This window comes from Penicillium samsonianum (assembly GCF_028829775.1).
Source record: "Penicillium samsonianum strain IBT 33392 chromosome Unknown utg000001l_segment0_segment0, whole genome shotgun sequence".
Taxonomy (NCBI): domain Eukaryota; kingdom Fungi; phylum Ascomycota; class Eurotiomycetes; order Eurotiales; family Aspergillaceae; genus Penicillium; species Penicillium samsonianum.
In genome coordinates this window covers 1-23728 of record NW_026643259.1, presented here as the reverse complement: position 1 = coordinate 23728, position 23728 = coordinate 1, and the positions used below count along the sequence as shown (strand labels likewise).

General features: G+C 46.6%; 6 protein-coding genes across 6 annotated transcripts; 1 reads left to right on the top strand and 5 right to left on the bottom strand.

The window, feature by feature from the left end:
- Positions 1-171: 171 nt before the first annotated feature.
- Positions 172-2667, bottom strand: N7471_000006 (Major facilitator superfamily domain general substrate transporter; the record flags this gene model as incomplete). Its single annotated transcript, XM_057272727.1, has 14 exons — positions 172-213; positions 272-329; positions 410-620; positions 686-841; positions 926-1085; positions 1143-1207; positions 1265-1622; positions 1678-1759; positions 1817-1899; positions 1957-2049; positions 2109-2190; positions 2256-2308; positions 2368-2448; positions 2503-2667. 14 exons carry the CDS (start codon positions 2665-2667, stop codon positions 172-174), a joined length of 1689 nt encoding a protein of 562 aa, XP_057140906.1.
- Positions 2668-3333: 666 nt separating this feature from the next.
- On the top strand, positions 3334-3754 carry N7471_000005 (uncharacterized protein; the record flags this gene model as incomplete). Its single annotated transcript, XM_057272726.1, has 2 exons — positions 3334-3432; positions 3530-3754. The coding sequence occupies 2 exons, from the start codon at positions 3334-3336 to the stop codon at positions 3752-3754; spliced, it is 324 nt and encodes a 107-aa protein (XP_057140905.1).
- A 366-nt stretch (positions 3755-4120) lies between these two features.
- Positions 4121-5534, bottom strand: N7471_000004 (Zn(II)2Cys6 transcription factor domain-containing protein; the record flags this gene model as incomplete). Its single annotated transcript, XM_057272725.1, has 2 exons — positions 4808-5534; positions 4121-4744 (listed from the first exon to the last, which is right to left on the bottom strand). Exons 1-2 carry the CDS (start codon positions 5489-5491, stop codon positions 4121-4123), a joined length of 1308 nt encoding a protein of 435 aa, XP_057140904.1. The 5' UTR covers positions 5492-5534.
- A 9435-nt stretch (positions 5535-14969) lies between these two features.
- Positions 14970-16127, bottom strand: N7471_000003 (interstitial collagenase; the record flags this gene model as incomplete). Its single annotated transcript, XM_057272724.1, has 1 exon — positions 14970-16127. One exon carries the CDS (start codon positions 16125-16127, stop codon positions 14970-14972), a length of 1158 nt encoding a protein of 385 aa, XP_057140903.1.
- Positions 16128-19809: 3682 nt separating this feature from the next.
- N7471_000002 (pectate lyase superfamily protein domain-containing protein) lies at positions 19810-20133 on the bottom strand (the record flags this gene model as incomplete). The annotated part of the gene is made up of 1 exon (XM_057272723.1): positions 19810-20133. The coding sequence occupies one exon, from the start codon at positions 20131-20133 to the stop codon at positions 19810-19812; it is 324 nt and encodes a 107-aa protein (XP_057140902.1).
- Positions 20134-21932: 1799 nt separating this feature from the next.
- N7471_000001 (germin family protein) lies at positions 21933-22736 on the bottom strand (the record flags this gene model as incomplete). Its single annotated transcript, XM_057272722.1, has 2 exons — positions 21933-22459; positions 22541-22736. The coding sequence occupies 2 exons, from the start codon at positions 22734-22736 to the stop codon at positions 21933-21935; spliced, it is 723 nt and encodes a 240-aa protein (XP_057140901.1).
- Between the last annotated feature and the right edge of the window lie 992 nt (positions 22737-23728).

Below are 23728 nucleotides of genomic sequence, written 5' to 3'. Positions count from 1 at the left end.
TGGCAAACTATGAACACCATTGTTCAAAGACCATCAACAAACTAAGAATTAAGATGGGATCATGACAATATAGTTGCTATATGGTCATAGGAAAACTCCACCGCCAGGAACGGGCAATTTTTGGGATCTGGCAGCAAACAAATCTCTCACTTGAGCCTCGAAATAAAATGGCTAGGCACCACCGGCTGCCACTTTCATGAACAATTTCTCACGCTAGATAGAAAATTGTCAGTGGTAGTTATGGTGAAAGATCATGGCAGAGAAAACCCACCTTCAAGAAGAGCGAGAGGAGAACACCGAGCGCACCGGCAACGATTAAAAGAACATATCTAGGGGGAAAATTTAGAAATTAGGTGGATCACTAGGCACGGCCGACGAATAGGTTGTTCAGCAACGAAGAGAGACCTACACATCATCAATGGCTGAAACAATAATATCAAGAGCTGCGGTCTGCTGCGACTTCGTCAGGGTCTTAAAGAATCCACTAGACGTTCCCGCGATGGAATTCTTGACATCGGTAGGATTGGCATCCGGGAGCAACTGTAGAAGTTCCTTGGTTGCCTTGTTGACGAAGATAGCACCCGCCATACCCAAGGCCAAGACAATGCCTCCCAGTTGGGCTGGTTTATTGAAAATTAGTCAAATTTAAGGCAAAGAATGAATAGATGAATTGGGGTTCACTTACAAACCATCATGAAGCCCAAGGCCCATGGGATCTCAGCTTTCGGGACCTTTGCCTGCACCACACTGTAACCTGCCTGATTGAAGGCGCCAACGCCCAACGCCATCAGAGCCGTGTATCCGTAGATTGCGCTGGCAGAGGTGTCTGCCTTGACACGATCTAAATTTGAGTCTCAATTAGTATAGAGCCTATGCGCACCGCGAATTTCCAATGGGGATAAGGGCTGATTTCCAGGCAACATACACATCAACACAGCGGCGATAAGCTCAAAAGCGGCACCGAAGAAGTACCATGGAATATAGTAACCGAACTTGGACATCATGTGGCCGTTGGCAATTATTGTGAAGATAAGAACCAACACGAAAGGCAGAAGACGCAACGACGTGTGGACCGCCGTATCTCCCTACAATAGTGTTAGCTCCCATGCCTCCTGAATAAATATCAAAGTGGCTATCCTGACCTGTGTGAATTGGAAAAACAATGGGATGTAGTAAACCGCAATAAACAGCCCACTGCTGGCACTCGCTGGATAGGATATGAATTAGTGAAGCATAAAGGCAATTCGTAGGGGGCCTGACTCACTGTTGAGAACAAATAAAAGAAACAGGGAGCGTCTCTTGAGGAAGTGAATTGGGAACAGTCGGGTTTGCTCATTGCAAAAGATGAAGAAGGTCTGCTGTATCCCAAACAGGATGAAGAGCACCCCCGACACCACAAAGAGCGCAATTGACTGGCCGCTGCCCCATAACCATTCCACACCTCCAAAGTCAATGCCCATGATCAAGGTTGCTAAGGCACCAATAAAAAGGACGCTGCCGACCCAGTCGATATTCATTGCCTTTTCCTTGGAGGTGGCATTTGGGAGGGGCTCGAATGAAGGCAGGAGAAGGAGATACACCGGAGCGAAGGCTGCACCAATCACAAGGTTGATGTAGAAGGCCTGGCCATGATTAGTAAAATATAATTTTGTATCGCTAGGATTGCTGAGAACACACCCAACGCCAAGTGGCGGAACTCTCAGCGAATGCGCCTCCAATGGCTGGACCAGTGACTGTTCCGATACCCCACGAGACAGCACTGTACAAAAGGGAAGATAATCAGCATCTATATAGAGTCAAAGCGCGGGTTACGTACGTCAATCCAATATAGAAGGGACGTTCAGACACCGTCGTATTAACGGACAATTGCGTCAAGACGCCGAAGTACATTCCACTTCCCTGGAATTTTGTTAGTATTTGGGATCGCAGAATCCAATTGAGACAACATTGACTTACTCCAGCGCCAGCCATTGCTCTGCCGACAATCATAGAATTCATGTTTGGGGCAGCTCCACACAGAGCGGAACCTGCCATAAACAGGACGACGCACTAAATAATGATCAGAGATGTTCCACCTCGCATGAGATAACCGGACCTCATTGACTCACCCCGATGTAAAGCCATTTAGTATTGTAAGTCGCGTAGATCTTGGACCAAGGAAGCACCGTGGCAGACGAGCAAAGAGTAAATCTGCAGAGAGAATCGATCGATGAGAAATATTCCATCTGTCAACCCAAATATAATAGGAGTCATACCCGACAGAGAGCCATGAAATCTGATCAGCTTCATTAAATTGCGATACAATGGCCTGATAGTTTAGGATAAGTTAGCGTTACTTGCTCGCCAACATAATGCAAAAGTACTTACCGGTTGAATATTAGCCACAATGGTATTGTCGAGAGCGAAGAGCATATGGCTGGACAAGATAGCAGTCACAACTAAAATCCACTGGTTTTTTCAATATTAGTAAAGAGAAGACTAACTCAGATCAATTTAACGAACCTTGAACCCAGTGATCGCTCTCACTTCCTCCTTCTCCTCCTCCTCATCAGAAGACCCGGCGTGCTTCTCACTGAGCTGGGACCTGATAGAGCTGGGGGTTTGGGCCTCCACAAGAACGGGCTGGGTCCCCGACTCACCACCGTCTCCTTTGAGATGTTCAGTCATTGCAATTGGTCGTGAATTATGCGACTCAATCGATGCTGCTCTGCTGTAGAGAAAGATTGCGAGAGATATGGAGGTTCTTTAGATTGTTGGATAAGGTACCACTTTATAAGAAAAATTAATTGACCTCAAAAAGATCTATGAAACCAAAGCCATGCCTAAAAATATGGGTAAATAATCTAGATGGGATGAAAGTGGACCTGGAATTTACAATCTGGGATCACGATGGGATACCGCCCATCCCACCAACCAGAGGCCAGAACGGGATTCCAGTGGGATAGCGATGGGATGCCGGATCCTAATTTCTGCCAAGCAAACAAACCCGAAGCCATAATGGGATGCCTATGGGATAGCGATGGACGTCGTACCTGAAAAATGCACGACATCCCACTAGGGTTGCCGCTATCCCAGAGTTGCAAAATAATCCTTCAAGGCGCAACCGCCGCTTACACTCGGCAAGAATAAGCACTGAAGTCGACAGATCCGATCTCGGACGCTCACACCTCGGCAGTTACAACCAAAGTATAGACAGAGGGAGGCAGGCTGACAATGAGAAATATGTCAGTTGCACACATTGCTCTATGTTAATTGCTCACACCAAAACCAATTTATAGTGTTACCTTCACCCCCCACCTCCTAGAGAAACCTTGAAAGCAATTCATTTTGACCATGACCATCCATCGCACCACCTTTTTCAACATCCCCAAGCCAGAGGATATCGACATTCTCTTGGCTGAATATCGTCACCTCGCCCAGGAGGCAAAAAGGGTATGCTTGCATCCCTTCATTCGTTCATAACATTAGGCTTACCCTGATACCTCTTCCTGTAACTCTGTATGGATTCTAACCACTCTCTCAATCATAGAACTCAGAGCCCTATATCCTCTCTGTTCAAGCCGGCCGTACTCTACCAGACCTACGAAACAATGGCTACACGCTAGCCGTTAAGACAACTTTCCGCAATCTGGATGATATGAACTTTTACGATTCTGGCTGTGAGGCACACAAGCGTCTGAAGTCGGTGGCAGCCCCGCTCAGACAGGGCAATGTATTTACAGCGTATTTCAAGGATGAGGTGGCTCTAGTTTAGATGTCTACATATGTTGAGCATTGGGGAAATATGCTGTTGAGAAATCTTTGATCTATTTGATATTTCATAATCCCTTTCTATTACAGGGGGAAAATCTGTAACGATGCCTCAAAATATATGCAAGTTACTTCTTTGCGGATGGGTCACCGTAGCCTTTCCACGATATGAGTTGGAATGTAAAAGTGATTGTTAGGTGGTAATCAAGATTTTCTGAAACAGGAACTGTATTGGCATTTTGTCCACTACAATTTACCCTGGATTTTGGCGGCACCACGACATATATCCACTGTCATTGAAGGCCCCTACATTTGGTTTTACGAGTGAAAGATGTATATACACGGTAACGCCCTTGCAATTAAAATATCGTCATATCCACTGAAACTGTTGATCACGAGGCTGCAAAAGTCGCGCAGTCTGAGAAATCCAATTCTCTTCAATATTCTCATTGGTATACGCGGCTGGGTTTCCTGCGATTTTCGCGGCCAAGTCTGAAGTAGCATGCCAGAGCTCATCACTGTCCGGCACCGCAAATTGCAGGTCTGTCAGAGAAAGAAGACTTCCACCCGGTGATCGTGGTCCACGTCGAGGGCTGGAATTGGGCGCCTCTTCCAGGAGTTTGGTGTCGCGTACCCGGGCCTGCCTGCATACCCTGTACAAGGACAAGCCAAAACGCTTGACTTCCTCGATACCAAGCCAGATAAAAACATCAGGGTCAACTCCTGGTTTGAATTGGGCCAGTATTGAGGGATAGAAGAACATATTTCGCTTCAAACAGCTGCGCACGAGGGCAACGAGAAGCTGAGAGGGGATCTCGTAGAGAACTTGAGTTAATTGCAGATCTGACCGGTCGTGGTTGAGGAGGAGGGAGAAGATGAGGTGTAACAGAATTCCTTGGTATGTTGCCATTGGCCAGGGTGTGGGAACAGATGAGGATATTCCATGATGTTGCGAGTGTGGTTCGTCATGCTGATTTGATATGTCCCATTTGTCCTAACTGGCTCTTTAATAACAGGAAGAAAAATGTGGAGAGATAGAAGAAAGGGCTGAACTAACCCTTTGCTCGTATATCGACGAGGTCAGTCTTTTATGTAGGTCTTTTGCCGTCTGTTGCGAATTGCTTTCCACCATCGCCCACGAGCCCATCATTACCACTGATTGAGCAAGAAAAGGTGGCTCATGATCGGGATCGAATGTCGCTGGGTGCAAGAATGGCCATTTTGGGTGAAATTTGTCGAAATAAGCCTGGACATATGGCGCAATTCTGCATGGGCTATTTTCAATAGTTTCCGAACGCTGGATAGGACCTGTTGGTTCTGTCGCAGGATAATAAAATGAATATGCACAGTCCGGTTCTACGGAAGGTATTGGGCTTGTGTGGCCATTTTGACACCTGTTTTGTTCCAATGCGCGGCCTCGTGAGTTTTGGGTATATGAACATTGAATTCCTCGCTGGAAGCACGCGCCGCAGGGAGACTGTCCGTCGCATTTTGACCGTCGTGAGCGACAATAGGTACAGGCTTGAATTGCCCGGGAGTATTGTAGCTCTCTGGTTTTATGATTAGTGCGGACATGCTGCCGCAGCGTGTCATTCCTGGCAAAAACGCGGTCACAGAAAGAGCATTCGAAACACTCTGTTTGAAAGTGACTTTTAGCATGTCGGGTCAGATGTTCCTTGCGTCGATAGCTTAGGCCACACCCGGGAAAGTGACATCGAAAAAGGGATTGCTGTGTTGTCATCGGAATCACTTCGGGTGATGGAGACGACAGATCGAGCGATGGGCTGAACAGAAACGACCGGAGGCTGTTTCAGCCCAAATATCCGAAGATCGACGATAGAGCGCCCACAAATGTGATCACAAGCAGCTATACTGCAGGTATGGCGACATGGAATGGTACGGTAACACTAGGTGGGATAGCGATGGGACGCGGACGGGATGACGGGATAGCGATGGGATGCGGACGGGATGACGGGATGGCGTGAGATAAGGGATGGTGGAGCATGAGTCAAGGAGTTGCTCGTGTGGATGGGATGGCGATGGAGCCTTTCCACAGAAGGCTTGGCAGCAGGTCTATATAGACTAGGCATTCAAGAAGATTGAGGAATTGATTGAACCAGTCAAAGAAAGAGACATACAAAGGTAGAGAGCGTTGCGCTTCGCATTTCCTTTGTTTGTGCTTTAATCACGTGCCTCACAAACCTCAAAAATTCTCTTCTTTTCCCATTTCAGGCGTCCAGTACATGAGCAACTCGAGACTAAACCCGCCTCCGGCCGGATTCCGTTAGTATTATTTGACAGAAATCTGGCTGTATTACAACGTATGGACAAAATCAGATATATTGGAATCTCTAACTAACTAAATGACAAAACCCGCGTTTTCAACAATCTGGGCGGACATAGATGACTAACTGTAATATGCACTTTTGTATGGTATGGATGGTACCAGTTGTCACATGATTTTCTGGGTATTATACCTTGTTTCCACCATGTATTCAATCTTAGTATTCGACATTATTTTTGGTTACAGTTCTGATCTTTCAATCACTCTTGGCATCACTTAGTCTCAGTCTTAGAAGCTTTCCGAGGTTTTGACTCGCTCTGTGTGCCGTAAGACGAAGGCGCCGCCGGTTAGCTTCGGCCGCTCTTTAGTCTCACTAGAGGGGATCCTGTTTCCTCGTGGGGCTACTACGGGGGGAACTCTACCCCATGGGGGTGGGACGAGTCACCGTGACTCGGATTAGGGTCTGGGAGTTAACTATGGGACAGAAAAAGTGGGCCCACGGCCACTCGCTTTAATTTTGACACCCCCACTCGTTTTTGTATTTGGCGTCAGATCATACTTAAAATTGTAGGAGTTGTATTCCCAGTAATAGATTTTGTATGGTTCCATTTTCAAGTCCATTTGACCAGGTTTGGTGGAGCAATTTTTAATTGAAAATCGGTAGATGTTTTGGTGAGGATATAGAAGTGGAGGTCCGACCACAGTCAACTACATATAACCCTAACATTAGGGTTAACAAATTCGATCAGTCCCAGGATCAATTAGAGGAATACAGGGCTGACATAACATTCAGGGGTAATTAACTAGAAGTCGCAGCAATTATCCATTTCAATTTGAGAAAAATCAAACCACTTCATTCATATTAGTTTCCAGTCCAACTCGGTTAATCATTACATACATCCATATATATATATCTATATATATATATCCACACCCAATATAGAAAACCAACTTTTTTCCAAAACGGACAAATTTCCCATTATTATATGCAAGGAGTGCGAGATTGGTGTTAGACCTAGTGAGATCAGCCGCTATATATAAGGAGCCTAACACCGATTAGGATTACCTACCGGTAGGCAGCTGTAGTATGATATCCAATAGTGGAACGGAGTATAAGAGTGCGAACATTAGGAAGTGCCTATAGCGGTGAATCGTCCCATTCCCGGGCTAACTATACATCATGATGGTATATTATACATCCGAGAGCCCGAGTGTGGTTATGTGGTCCGTAGTATCGATGTTATGAAACAGCATTAGCGTAAGACATACGGTTGGACACCAGCTAGTAGGAAAGATCGTCCCCGTATCGTAGCCCGTTAAGCCGTATAAGACTAGGTCTAGCAATTCAGCCGTACGGTGACATACTAATAGGCATTTAACCACGGCACCGGCAGGCATTATATCCACGTATAGGGCCGCCGCACGGCCCCAAATCCACTAGTTAAACCCCCCGTCTAGTAGGCGTCCTAGGTCCACGCGGAGCTGGATAAGATAGAAGCGCTATACTAGCAGTATATTAACCAGCTAACCCCAATCGCAGATACCTAGCTAGACGAAGCGAACCTATAGTTACGTCGCACGTAATAGGCCGTATATTTGAGCGGTTTAGACCACGATTAGTTAATCTAGTGCGTCTAATAACCCGACCCCGAGGACTAGAGTCCAGACGTATTAGCTATAGCGGCGATTTAGGATTCTATAGCCGCGGTGGCCCGTATAATCTAGCGAGTTAGCGCGCGCGTAGGCCACACTATCTAGATCGAAGCCATACGGGTCGAGCGCGATAAGACGCCCACGAGGCCGCTATAGGCGTATATAGTGGAGGAGGCTATCGTTAAGCATTACGTCCTATAGTAGTAGGCGTTAATAGTTTTCGCGCGCACGTAGGTCCCGCACGATTAGAGTAGTCTAAAGTATTCATTCACCCGGCGATAGTAGCGTGTATAGGAGATATTATAGGACGCCACGTAGGCCGCTACCTAGTCTAGCCGACCTAGTTCGCCTACCCGCCGTTCCCCCGCCCGAAGTTCCGACGGTAGTTCGCGGGGTACGAGCCCTATACCTAGCTAGGCTAGCGAGGACGAGTTTTACTAGTTCGGTAACCCCGACCGCGATACACCTAAGAATCGGGCCTAGTTCTAATTGACCGCTATCGACGCGGTATATTTGGATTGTTATATAGAACTATTAAACTAGCGCACCCGGGTCGAGGATTACGAGTGTGCGTTAATTTGCGCACTAGCGGTATAGGGCCGTAGTGAAGCCGGTTAGCGCGACGCCGATAGTTACCCACCTATTTTATCCTAGGTGATCAAAATCGCCCGATTTATAATAGTGTATAAAGCTATTCGACTAGACCTCTAGGCGGGCGAAATGATAAAGATTTTACGCGAACGGCACGTAGGAGGGCGAGAGTGCGATAGACGACGAGGGATATATATCCGTAGGTGCCGGGTCCCTACCACCTAGCCAAACCATATTAATCTAATTCAGCTAACCCGGCCCGAGACGATCATTCCGGAAATAGGTTGTTTTAATGGTCGATAAATTTATAGTACGCGGCACCGACAGCCTAATGTAGTGGATTTTAGATTTACGTATATATAGGTTAAAGATCCATTATAATAGCACCACGCCGGGTGACGTTAGGTGGATAGGCTAGGATCGGTTATATTATAAAGAGCTAACATTTACGATGGGCTAGTTTAAGGGGTTTGTGCACTAGTTAGTTAGTGATACGCGGCGGGTGTTACTAGATAAACGCATATTCGCGGATACCACCGATATCCCCTAGATCCCGTGGAAGGCTATATACGACGATCCCACCTAGACTAGCCACGGTTGGAGTTTTTTATAAGATAGCCGCACCCCGTGGCCGGTAGATAGGGCCTAGTGGATGCACTAGCGGTTACGACGGGAGGAACGGCTGGCGAATAAGGTTTTCTAGCACGGCGCCCCCCGGATAGCCAAGATTGATTCATATATACGTCGTGTGGTGGCATTCCGCCGGAAGCTAAGCATTGCGGTCCACATTTGCGGTAGGCAGCCCGCTCGTGCGCCAGAATTATTGAGTATTCGACACAAGAACACCGATAGCGGGGGCCACCGAAACGTATTTATCGAAGACGGTATGGTTGCGATGGTCACGTTATACCACAAAGGGTCTTATACGTCGAACGACGTTAAGATTATCCACCGGTATTTACCACGGGATATTGGCGAGCTAGTGGTATAGTATTTGTGGCTGGTATTGCCGTTCGTGGAGCGGATGGAGTTATACTAGGACTATCGACGGGAGAAGGCGCGGGATCAGTAGTGAGTGTTACAGTGAGGGTTAGGGTTTTAGGATTAACATTAAGGATAGGCACTAGCGAGCGGCATATATGTGGCCCCCCGACCCCGACATATAGCGTACGTGGAGCTCGGAACGGTTGCGAGACGATTTGAAGAGCGAAACTAGTCGTGCGTTAGATGGAGCGATCAATTTAGGCGTATACCGAGATATTGCCATTGGAATCAGCCGACGGTATATACGGCAGTCCAATTAGTTCCCCAGCAATATCCACAAAGACGATCGTAACGCAGAGGCCTAGGAGGATGCCGACGAGGAGGGTGATATGGGAGTGGAGGAATGGTCCGGTCACGCCGCTGATTTATAAGCGGCGCATTCATCGCACATTGCTGGCTTGATTTACGGGCGTGAGATCACAGAGCAGCCCGGCAACACGGCCCATCGACGGCAATTATTTCGATTGTCTAGCACGGATTGGCATCGATTTTTAGGGTTCGACGGCGGCGAGGGAGCTTCCATACACCCGTACGGGGCCAGTCAGCCATCGCCGTGGGAGCTTGAAGCCGAGCGCAGTCGCCAGAGGTTTTCCCAAGGACAGATCTTAGCTTCCTGAGACGATAGGTCGTTTTGTAATGACCCCCAGCACCACGAAGAGGTGTCTGTCCTATCGCTGGAGGTAGAGTAAGCCACTAGATGATCTTGCCAGGTAGTAGCGACTGAGTAGCTCAGTCAATGATCAATTTCTTTTCCTCTTTGTGTATCCTCAGCCTATTATCAACATACAAGAACGCTGGACCGTTGGCGTCGATCGTTATGACTTGGACCAGAGTACGATAGACCATTGCTTACACGTCATTGTGAACAATCATTTAAGGACGAGATAACAAATTCCAGGCTTTTGACTGGTTTTCTCGAAAAGAAGCAATTAAACAGTGGTCTATATGAAACTTGAGCTGCATAGTCATTGCGCCGTCGTGCCGGGCTGCTCCATGATTCCCCGGCCATATATCATCCCAGCTACGTGGGATGAATGCGCAGCTTGCAAATCGGCAATATGCCCCATCCATTGCTCGGCACACATCCCATCCTCGCCATCGGCATCATCCTGCGGGCTAGCACGCTCATCATTGTGCGCATTATTGGGAAATACGCTCGACGGCCGCATATATCGAGGGCTGATACTGATGGCGATATCACGGTACGCTGGTAAGTTTAATGCCTGCCCTCGTAGCCCAGCGGTAGTCTCTCGTTTTAAAAGCTCGCGAAGGCGTTCTGATGACCACTCCCGGCGTGTACTGGGGTCCGGGGGCCATAAAAACGCTCGCCGGTCGCTACTGCTTATTTGTTAGCTCGATTATGCTTGTTATGTTACCGGCTGGGCTCATGGCTGGGTTCATGGTTGGGATATATATTTATGGCTCATGGCTGGGCTTGATGCCTGGGTTCATTGGCTGGGTTCATTGGCTGGGTTCTTTGGATGAGCTTGTTGCCGGGCTCGATGGCTGGGCTTGATGTTGGATGCGTTGTTTGGCTCGGTTTTTGGCTGGGCTCTCTGCCTGCCCTGCCTGCCTGCCCTGCCTTCCTGCCCTCGCTGTCTGCCCTGCCTGCCTGCCTGCCCTCGCCGGTTTACTATCTCGCTTTCCACTTACCGGTTATCACTCCCACTCTCAATCCCACGAATCTTCTGCTGATATGCCTCGAACCTCTCCACGAATGGCAGCACAATCCATAAATAACATACCACTAATTCACCCACTTCGCGTGGTAAATACCGGTGGATTACCTTCGTATCGTTGGATGCGTAAAACCCTTTGTGGTACTGCGTCACGAAAACCACTAATCCATCATCCACAAATATATTGCGGTGCCCACCACTATCGGTATTGTGATGTCGAATACTCCATAGCTCTGGGGCCCTCGCCGGTTACCCCCCGCTAACGTGCACCGCAATACATAGCTTCTCTCGAAATCGAACCACCAACCGCTGTAAATACGAATCAATCGCTGCCATCCGAAACCGGCCGGCGTTAACCTCGGTGAACCGACGTTGAAGCTTTGGTTCGGTGCGTACGCGGTCGATTAACCACTGCGAGCCTGTGACTGGCCACTACGTACGGGTATCTTGTAAAAAGTTCCAACCGTGGCCTCGTTGTGTGGGATCGTCACGGATCTCTCGCCATGGAATCGATGGTACGTGACCGCCCTCGGAGCCGAATGGTAGCTCATCGTGAAGTAGCTGCCGGGTAGCTCCGACTAAGCCGTGGACGAACTCTTTGAAATTGCCCATCGTAAAGTTGAGCTCTTTATATAATAACTGATATTGATTCATCCAGCCTACGTGCCCCTGCGAAGTGGAATTGTAATGGACTTTTAACCCGTATGTGCGAAGGTCTAAAATCCACTGTATGGGACTGTGGAGTCCACGAACCATAAATTTATCGACCATCGCCACTAGCCATTGACGGAATGAACGCTGGGGGTGCTGGCGCTGGGCCTGGCTAAATTGGATGATCTCGGCGTCGTGGGGTTGGTGGCTTTGGGTGTTGAAACCCTCGCTGGCGGATAACTCTCGGCATCCCGCCAGCCACCCTCGCCACGGCCTAATACAGCTAGCGCGCAGACTAATGCACATTCGTATTCTTCGACCTGGATTCGCTGATTGAGTAGCTCGATACAAAAATCTAAGCAAGCGATATCGATCGGGGCTAATTCGAATTGGTGGCGCTGGGCTTCCTGTTCCTGAACTTGGTGCTCTGTGGCTGGCTGGCTGGTTGGCTGGCTGGTTGGCTATAGTTTAATTAGCTTACTTTCTTGCTTCTTACTCTAGGTTGCTACTTACGGAATTGCTCCGGCTTCCCTCGGCCTGTGCTAATCGCCACAAAACCTGCCAGGCCTTTCGCTGGCGCTCTGTGGATCGATAATGCGGACTCTCCCAATTATGCTGCGTCTGGGTGCGCGCGAAAAAACATGAGCATCTGCTGCCATGGGATCGTATGCCGTACGATATTGTCCTCGTCCATATATGCTTGTAATGGTGTATGGGGAGTCTGGTCCCGCTCGGTGCGCACGGCTTCTATCCGGATCATATGGCCTGCGCGGCTGCTGACTTTTTGGCTCATCCGCGCCACGGCTTCCATAGAATCCCAAACAGCCGAGACTGCGCGATCGTCGTCGGTGTCGGCCTCGCCGGGTCGCTGTACGCACTCAACGAGCTGCGCGGGGTCTAAACCTGCGAGGTAAACGGCCCATTGCGTGCGACGTAGCCATGGATTTGCTTCGTCGCGCTCGCCGGCCTTGATAACGGTGCGCTGGGCTTGCTGCTCGGTGAAAGCATCTTCGAGCTAGGCCACTAACTGGTTGACTACCTGGGGCTGGGGGGTATTTTCGGCCTCTATATCTATGGGGCTGCTACCGGTGCCTTGAATGTAGATATAATGAGATCCGGGCCCTTGGGTAAAAGCTCGCTGGCATGAAACTATGACGGTAGCTCGCTGAAGGTCTTGCTCTGCTACCGCTTGACGACACCGCCTAGGCTGGCCGGAGCGACGTAATGCGGTCCACTGGTGTACTGTTCGCCAGTGACTATCCATAGTCCTAGCCGTACGAGCCACGAATTGACATTGGGGACCCCGAAGGCACCGGAATTGGGGACTGAAGTGCAATGCATCTCCACTAGACGCGGCCAGGGGCAAAGGCACACGGGGTACAGGAGATTATCGATATCATATAATCTCTGGGGAAGGCGCGTGGGCCGATCAGGAGAACGACTAATAGGGTACGCGACGCGCACTAGAACAGTGGGTCTTTACGTGCGTTGAGCCAATAAGAGGGGCGGAAGGTGGAAAACTAACCAGTTCCACGACGCGCATAAGGGGATGGTGAGGGAACCTAATGCGTTCCGCGATACGTATTACCACGTAGGCGTTTTACCCCGACCACAGTTTGAACAAGGTGTGTCATCGCATCAGATTTGTCCATTGCTCCTACAGCAAGTGCTATCAGGTGCAGAGGCTGGGGACACGTGCAGCGCGTCTTGCTATAGAAAAAGCTTAGACACTGACTAGATAGTGAACAGAGCTGGCATTCTATAGGTCATAGGATCTCACACTCTCGCTGCCGGGTTTAGGAAATAAAACATATATGTCTAGACTATAATGACATGACTACAAATTATCTGAAAGCTGATTATCATTAATATGATGACCTTGAACCTGTAGTTCACCTAACTATGTTAGTATGTTGATAGTTCTGATTCACGATGTACCATCACTGAATTTATCTTCTTTCAAGCCATGTGATAAATTATGAGGCTCAATATAGAAAGGATGACGAAACTAAACAACAGATGCAGGTCATTGGAGAGGACAGAGACGTCTGAGTACCAATCTGCTCTGGTTGGTGAGTGGAAGGCCAGAGGTATAAATATGGCTAGGAATCCTATCTCTGAAGTGTGGTAATGATCCTCCATAGGATGGTTCAGTATCTGGCCTTCTACAAAGGCCCCATAAACGATGGAGCAGAAGAAAAACGCGGAGAAGTCACATAAGAAACTCTTTTGCTTATAGGAGCCTTCACTTATCTACGGGAGCTCGGTTATACACTAACGGTCCATAATAGCAAGTCACCTTCTCTTTATAAGTTCCTGGAAAGACATGAATTATTGCTGACCCTAGTTGCTCCTAGGATTTTAATTGGTATTTGTTGGGGCTACAAACCATGGGAGAGAGAGAGAAGAAGAATCATGATCTATTCAATCTATCTGAAGCAGGGGATTTATACCCTGCCATACAAAGGCTGTCATCTAACAAAGACAGGCTCAGTCTGCAAACACATGGAGGCATCAATGAGATGGCTAGACAAAGGCATCAAAGGGATGACCGACATAGTCCAACAGTATTCCTAGATTTCTCATGCCCCAGTTTGACCAAGCTTGCATTAGCTGTCTGATCTACTTTATAGTGCCGAATATTCCTAACAGCATTTTATCAATGGCGCTATATGATGGCAAAGGAGCGCTTATCCTCGAGCTCCAAGTTTCTTTCTCGAGTTCAGTTGGTTGTGTACTGAAGAAAGTTTGAACAATAGCTGGACATACAACGATGTATTAAGCCTTAGGCGCCATTTCTATGATGCAAACTCTATTGAATTACTACCCCCAGCTGCGTTTTGCTGGAAGAGATAATTTCACTCTTGGTAGCGATACCCCCAAACTCCCTAGGTCAAGAAGATCTAGCTGATAATGTCAGGAGAAGCCGGTGTACCCATATTATAGAATGGCCAATCCTTACCGAAATTTCCTGTCATTTAATATTGAAATTAGTTATCGCTCCTTAATAATACAAAATACAGCCAATACCAATCACTGGGTTCTTCAATTATTTTAAGTCGTCTACCAGCCGGAGTGTGTCTTTCTATGCTTACAGTACTTCATAGCATGTAACGATTGTGAATGATATTCAGTACCCATATACAACGAAATAAAAAGAATTTCAGTCCCTTCCCCCATTTTGCCAGCCATGCTAAACCCTAGACAATTTGATTGCGCCGGTAAAAAGTATCCGGGACAATAACATACTTTTGGCCATCTCTTCCTTTCCTCTCACCTTGGGCGCTGGAATAGATAGTTCGGACTTATGTACTGCATTAAACATTTGTATGTGTATGCCACACCGCAATTATCGGGTTTCCTGGCTGGTACAGAACAAGATTGCGATCATCCTGCAAAATGAAGAAGCAGTCTGTGTGACTGTGACCCGGTAGGCTCGTACCAGTTCTCCAAAGGGCCTGATTGTCACGATCGTACTGGACAATATTGCGGTCATCTTGAGCGACGATGCGGAACGGAGGCCTTCCCATTCCATCTGTCGAGCTTTTCCACACCACATTATTTCCTGGTCCATAAAGCACGACATTACCATCACCTTGGCAAATGAAGCGGTACAGGCCATTGTTGGACTGTAGGAAGTCGCCCTCAGTCATGGTTTCATTTTTTGTATTTATGCGCGAGCCAAGGTTACGCCTAAGAACTGTGGGACGACCAAATGGCCCGTAGATTTCATAAATGCCATCCATGTCATCGGTGGTGAGCTCCGTGACATTGATGTTAACATTTTTCCACATAACCGAAGTTTCGGTTGTCGAATGCATCAAACCCACTGAGTGACCAATCTCATGAAGTGCGACATGCGTAAGCAGATCGACTGTCCAATTCTCGTCTTCGTCAAAGTGCACATCCCCGGCCAAGCCACCTGCGTTAGGAGGTGGGTAAAATGCATGCGCGACGACGTTAGAAATAGTAGTGCCAATCCCATCAAAAGGACTGCCATCCTGATGATCCTTCCTGTACCAGCCAATGCGAATATGAGCATCCTGCTCACGGCCTACCTCCGTAAATGTGAATCGTGAGATGGCACTCCATTTACCGAACGCACCCGATATTGTCGTCTTAACTTGTTGTTCACTGAGCTCCTCACAAAAAGTATCGAATCGATATTTTAGGTTAAATTCGTTCCATCTAGTACTTGCAATAGTGAAGTTCCTGAGACCAAGGCCGTCAGGCACGCCACATCGAGGTTCTTCCATATCCGCCGCCGTCTCTTTATCAAAGACCCCAGTTTTGCGCAGATTAGCCACTCTTTGATATTCGGTCAATGCTGATGTGAGCTCGTCCACTCCGGGTGTTAATCCACGCGGAATGTAGTCAAAGAGCTGGAGGAACGTAGTCAACTTGGCCAGAGCTTGAGTATCTTTACAAACTTGGTCACATGTTGATACTCTCCAGTTGAGCGATTCCTGAGCCATTTTTGGTGATAGACTTGTCAATTTCTGCTAATTGATACTTTTCGGAGACAGGGTGTGAACAGGCAGTTTTGTCCGGAGTGATTGTGTAAGTGGAGATGGAACACAATGATAGAAGGGTGAAATGGGCGAGCTAGAAACATGAGGTCACTTATGATCGTTTTATGTGTTTATTATAAAAGACATTATGACATACTTGCCTGTAGAAGTACGCATAGTTAATTATAATGACATCAATTGATCTGCGATCTATAGACGTCTAGAACATAAAATCCACCTCTCAATGGCGCTCAATTGAATCAGCATTGTAACCATTTAAGAGAGTAGGGTGTTATCCCTGGCTCTCAGGACCAGAAACCCCGTGATTTGCACGGATATTGCCCCGTTGAAATTTAAACTTCTTAGGTTGTAGTTCTAGACAAGTTATGATGTAAGAATCACGGGGCCCTTCTGGCAGGAACAAGGATATCTGGTCACAGGGCTTAAAATACGGCTTATTTTAATGCTAAGCAGGAATTTAAGCAAAGTAAATCTTAGACGCCGCCTTATATGTGTCAGCGTCACAAGGTCTTGAACTGCATGACTGAATTGCATTGCAAATATCTACATCATCACCAATATTTATTCACAAATCAACATAGTTCTATACAAAATAGTTGATTTGAGGTTTATTCAAAGAAAAGAGTTCATGTACTCGTAAAGTCGTTAACGTCGCTGATGCTCCAAATTCACCCTGGAGCCAGGAATAGATGTAAAACGTGTTGTCATGCTATCGGTTTAAATATTATCCGATGGGTGACCCACCTGATCCACCGGCACCGATCTTGCTAAACGCTAAAGTCCGGGGAACCCACTCCTCGTTCCCCGAAGCTATTGTGAGGGTCTCACGTTTACGTAGATGAGGACAGCGTCTTCCGGATGAATAATCAATATTAAGGAAAGCTATAGTCGACTCTAGATACAAGACGTAGCGCGAGGAAGCAAAAGAGAGAGGCTTCCTCGCGTTCAGGGGAACCCAGATGCACAATGTGGGTCGCGCAGATCCTATCTCCACTCATCCTGTATACTTCATGTATATCTCTGATAGCTATATTCTACACTCCTGGGAGCTGTAGGTCCTCTGGGAAGTATGAGTCTGATCCCTAGGAGCGACCAAGAGCGTACCTAGGAACCATGCTATGGATCCTGGGGCCGGATATGATCCTAGGAACGTGAATCTCACTCGCAAGATAATAAGCGGGATCTAAATCGCGGGCAATAATTGCGGGCAGCAGAAGGATGAGGTGATTAACTGGGCAAAAATGGAATCCAAAGACACCGGTTGGAGAAAGGCATGATGTTGATGAAGGATAAATTGCAACGATGATGTAGGTGTTAACGAAACATGCCCTTTCCACGCTATCAGTAGAATAAACAAGAATACACACTTAGTGGCACAATACCTACCCCATGAGGGTGGGAGGACTGAGCCCGGGTCGGATTATGGTTTCCAATTTTTGTATGGGCGAAAAGAATTGGGTCATGCCCCGGTCGAATTAATTTTCACATCCCAGTCGATTAGCAGTTGACCTCCGATTGGCTTTAAATTTCCACAAAGTAATTTAGTGGACGAATGATAACTTACCTTACAGCTACGATGCTCAGATTCAAGATCCAATATGCAAGCATCCGAACTAATCCTGTCAGCGTGTTCGCAATCAACCACTGGGTTATTCATTGTTTGTCACTTGTGGGGTTTCCCCTACCCTGTACTGTATCCTGAGCCAGGCCTTTCCTGAACATCTCGAGTCCTTAATCACCCTCATAGTGGTGCATTTTTTTTTTTTTTCCTTGTGCTTGACTTCATGTTCTTTTGGAAAATTGGTTGACCGTTTTCTCCTCCTTTTCCTGAGGCCATTTAACATCTTCATTTTTCTCTCTTGAAACTAGTAGATGGGGCTGGTAGGGCTGGCTGATATTCAGAACTTTGATTCGAATTAAATAGGCAAAGGCAGGTAAGGAGAAATGAGAAGAAGCAGCGGAGACAGGAAAGAGAAAGGAGCAATAGAGAAGACCATGAAAATGGCATTGGCCGAGGCCGTGCTACTGGTACTGGCATTTATTCTCGTGAAACAGGCGCTCATGGAACGGGCCCACCTCGTGGGGCTCGTGGGGGTGATCGTAGCTGAGGTCACTTTCCGCTCCTGGCAACACTGGTTCTACTGGCAAAAGTTTAGTTCAACTTGAACCTTGTTTGTAACTCAGGAAGTTATGAAATTGGGGCACAAACGTGGCATTGTAGCAGTTTCGTGTAAGATGCAGTATTATACGTCACATCGGCGTTGGAGAAATTAAATCTCATTATGTCTAGAAATGGACAATTTACGTCTTAAACAGATATAGGTGCCCAAGCTCCAGTCACCGTGACTGGCCCCACCCCGATGGGACATACTAGGCTGTTTTGATTGGTACATTTTGAATATCATGCTAAAGGACTTGATGATTGTGTTGGATGCAATAGACAATTTTCAGCAACACCAATCCGGCTACTTCCAACTCTAAAGAACAGTATTCGAGCTTGGATGCACTTAATGACAAGGTGGCAGATTCAAACTCGCATCTTAATTTTGAACAAGAGGGCATAAGTGTCTTCCCCTTTGTACGGCCATAACGAGAATATATCGATTAACTCGTCACGCTAAAGGAGTTGCCCAACCACAATTTTGACTCCTCGACATTTTGTCTCAAGCAAGGAAGCAAAAGAGAGAGAAGACATAGAAAAGTCGAGAGAGACAGAAAGCCAGTAACACCATCCAGAAAAGACCGAATTCAAAGCTCAATAATGCTTACGCATTAATTCCAGGTAGAACGGGTTCAGCCAATACGACCGTACCTTTGCCACCAGTGAGCCTAGCGCTTGTCTGAGTGAAAAGGCGGTTAAATCCCACAGAAATAATTGTCCCAGGCTCCGAAGCTTCAATGCCGGGAAAGCCCTTGCCGCTTTGATTCCAAGATTGGACCCAAACATTATCCAATTGCAAGCGCGCGCCTTCCCCCGTAACGCGTATAGCATTGGTCCCCGTAAGCGTGATCCGCACGTTGGTTGCTTGGACTATACTACCTGGTCCGTCAATACGGATTCCTGTTTCCGATTCTTTAAACCCCTGGAATGTATAATTGACAACCTAGCCAGTCGTGAGTGGCCCTTCAACTGTAATGCCCCTGTACCCAGAGTCGATGTCTAAGTTCACAATATGGAACTTGCTAGTGATCTCCCCTCCAGGTGCATTCTGCCTTTTTCAAAGAGGAACCCCGTGTTATATCCAATTGTGAATATATTGGAGAATAGAGGGTTATCATTACGATAGCTTTCAATTGCGATAGCTTTTTCGAAAAGATAGTCACCGACTACGGGATCCATACTCCAATACCTCCAAAAGTGGACATTATCAATCCTTATCACATCGCGTAATTAGTCGAGTTAGATACCAATCTTAAGTGGCTGACCAAATAGTCGATTTATTAAAAGGCGTCCAGTATTTTCACACGAGACACCGATGGTAGGGTTTCTTAGGAAAATGTTTTCCAGACGTACATCGGCAGAATGTGCGAAAACAGATGTATTATAGGGCAATAGTTCCCATTTCTGGCCTGGCTGAGGATCCGGCTGCTGATAATATATAGCTAGGTCACGCATAATAGTGCCTTAACCGCTGATCCAGACCGGGACAATATCGGTATTGGTGACAAAAAGTTTCGAACCCTTCGTTATAATATGGTCTGACTCTAGGGGGTTGCCGAATGGAACCCCCATTCCAGCACCAGCGAGAATCAGGGGAGCAGCAACATAGATTCCACGATCAATGCGCGGGCCAGGATCGATGAGATACGTGCCTAGAGGAAACCAAACTACTCCTCCCTTACCATCTGTTCCAGCAGCTTCATCTATTGCTTTCTGAATTACAAAAGAGTCATTGATGATCCCATCTCCAATTGCACCGAAGGATTTGACATCGAAATATCCCTCCATATTGATTAAGCTCATTATATTTCAATATTCTGCTCCTGTCAATTTAAGAGATTCTAGAATTAACTCAGGAGTTGTTCACCTTTAAAAATTCAATTAGCAGATTTCCACCGGTACCAATGCGGTTCATATATGTAGGTAAATGATCCAAGTTAAACACGGACACGATGAACCAACCTAGGCATATATTTGCTTTGATGTCATGATGATCATGTGGGTGATCTGGATTTCAAAGACCTTGTCATAGGACCATCTGGACTAGCAGGGGAACCAAATACATGAAACTTTATTATATACTAAACTTTCAAGTCGGCAATTTTTTAGAGATACTGTCGCAGCAGCTTAATTAATTCTTTCGTCTTTTCTAAGAGGGCAGGTGGCTTATAAAAAGAAATTGCAAAAAAAAAAAAGATCTCCACGGTTCTAGTGGTGATTTCCAACCCACGGATAGATCTTGGCATATACCATAATCATTCTAGAGAAAGAAATCCTTTTCACTGCTAGGGCGACTATCACATTATATAGGTGCTCGAGGATGCCACATTGTAAATCATGATTTTACCTTTTACCAAAGGGAGTTCGCAATCCAGGCTCATTTTAAAAAGATTGCAACGGCAGCCTTTCAGATAGAGCAATAGAGTATAGGTATACCCTAAGATTTAGCCCCTGATTCCTTACTAGTTTGGACAGTAAGCAGATGTTGACTTGTTCAATTGATCTCACGTTATGGATAGCTAACTAACTACGCGGTCGCAGTAAAGACTGGACCCGCTTCCGATCCCCTATCAAAAAAATGGCCAATTTCAATCGCGAATATCCTTTACTAAATATAAGCCAGTGTAAGCTCTGAAGCAAGCAGGGGGCTATATTGGTACCCAAATTATAACTCATTAAAATCTTAGACAGATTGGAGCTGACTTAATCTCCGAACTCAGTGAGAAGATTCAATTCCAGTCACCGTGGACCCACTTAATTTTTCCCATAGTTGAAACGAAAGCCCTAATCCCAGTCGGGCTGACTTCGCGCCACTGTGGGACAGAGCTAAACTCTACGAGCTTTCACCGTCCAGGCTCCTATCCCCATGGGATAGAACTTTATTGTCTCGTAGCCAATCACTCTTTTTCTAGATCATCTGCGACACGTTAGTAAATATCTTACCCGTTTATACCGATTAGTTACACACGAGCAGAGTGCGACTTTCACAGAGATGGGGAACCGTGATTGGTGAAACCACGGACTAATTTCGCACAAGGTTGCGGGCTCGGATGATCGACATGCGTCATGTAGCATACCCTAAATTGGTGGCGGTCATCCGCATCAGACGCTAAATCTTAAATTAACATGAGGGCAAATAAGGTTTAGTACTAGTCCCTTTGCGTAAGAGGTTCGTATTTAGAGTTCCTCGCCTCAAGTCAATCCGTAAGCCTGAGTATATTGGGCTGGCCGCTGTTAGAGGCAACATTATGCTGTCTCGAAATATGCCTGGAAATATCGCTTTTGTATCATACCAGTGTATGCAGTGGAGTTCAAAGCGCCGCACAAGGTGACAATCCCCGAATTGGTGGCGGGTCTACACCAGATGGATCTGGCTCGCGATATCATTCCAGGAAGGCGACACGTTTGAGTTTTATGCCACCTACCTCGTCGCCGCTGTGGTCACTCAGATATTCTCATATATGATTGACAGTGGGGTTCAATACGGCTACATCTGCACGGGGGAGGCTTTTGTTTTTCTCCATATCCCGAAGGATGATATAGTACGCAACTAAGCACAGAAATGGATTGCATATTGTTAAACAATACTACCATGTCTGCTTCAAGAGCCTCATCCTTGCATTCCTGTTGATCTCGCAAGCTTTGAGGCATTCGTCTACACCTAGTGCAACATTTGCCGGAATCAGCGATCGAAATGTGTCAATATCCTTGCCGTCAATAGTTATATCTCCTTTTCCCAAAGTCGCCGCAACAACATCTGTTTGAAGCCCGAAGAATGTTTGAGCTGATTGCTGAACACCTGGATCCTCATCACCGAATCCGGCAATGAAGACAGCATCGTTGCAGGTTGGGTTGAATTCCATATGCACCGCACCCTTAGGAAAGACTGTCATTTGGAACGGGGAAGTAAGGTTCGTGCGTATAGGGCGAGCGCCATTTTCAAGAATGAATTCAGCGTTCAAGGCGCCTTTAACAACAATATTGATTTCACTAGCCCTTGGGTGAACGTGTGGGGTGTTGAAGCCACATGGCCCAAGGAAGCCAACAGTCATCGCAACGCCAGTTCCAATCAATGGTGGGAAGAGCTTGCGGTCAGCTCTAACAGTATGTCCGCCTTGGTTAAAACCGCGTTAGTATTCAACCATTATCACGTTTGGTGTATGAATGTGTGTTGAACAAGGACTTATCACCGTACCTTTACCTGTCCTAATGGCATCCTGGGAGGGGGGCTTCTGAAAGTCATACACGAAGTCCGAGTCATTTTGTATAAGTTTAATGCGGTCAACTGCAGTTGGGGCATTTAAGAGAGCAGTTATAAGGTCAGGATCGGTAGTTTCGGGAGAAAAAAGAACAGCAGCGTTTCCCGATAGGGCAGTTGCAAGGAGAAACATTAGTACATGCATAATAAACATGGCTTGTCGTCGTGTGTTGTTTAAATGAAAATCTGATATCATTCTTAGACTATTGAAGGAACATCACGGTGGAAAAACCTATACTTATATGTTCCCTCAACCACAAGGATAAATCTATCCCGTACAATTTTCTTGGGTCGTTTTAGGATGACACGTAGACTATGTAAGAGCTGCCTTCGTCAGTTAATTTTCCGATAACGTCAAAATGGAAATCACAGTGATGTAATTAATCGCAATGAATCATAGACTAGCTAGTAGATATATACTCTCGGAATCATTAACAACCACCAAAGAGCCAGATATTATTGTTGTCACTCACCATGGCGTCATCTCCCTTCTCGCGCCAAATGTTGACATTCCGATGGGGCAATGGCGCAAGCCCTCAGTAAGTGGAGCAGACACTAACTTGAAGACAATGCTGACTTGAATTCAGATCGAGCAATATGTGCTATTTCATTTCCTCCCAGAGCTCGACAAATGTGCGGAGAGCATGAACAACGGTTCGGACTGTGAACCCACAGATGTGGAGCATCTCTGCTTGCTCATCGACCACCTCACAACGTCTACCCCATGGGGGAGGGGGGACTGACGGTGAGTCGGATTAGGGTTTTGCATTTTTGTATGGGAGAAAAAAAGTGGGCCCACGGCTAGTCGAGTTAATTTTCACACGGCCAGTCGATTTAGCAGCTGGCGTCGGATTATGCTTAGATTTTTAGGAGTTGTATTCCTAGTAAAGAATTTTGTATATTTCCGATTTATAGTAGATTCGACAAGTATTAGTGGAGGAATTTTCGATTGAAAATCGAGGTTTTTTTAGTGAGGGCCCAGATATGGAGATGCGACTATAGTAAACCACCCAAAACATCAATATTAGGGTTAACAAGTTGATTAGTCCAAAGTTCAATTAGATGAATACGGGGTTAAGAAGAAATTTAGGGTTTAGGGTTTAGGGTTTTAGGGGGGTTTAGGGT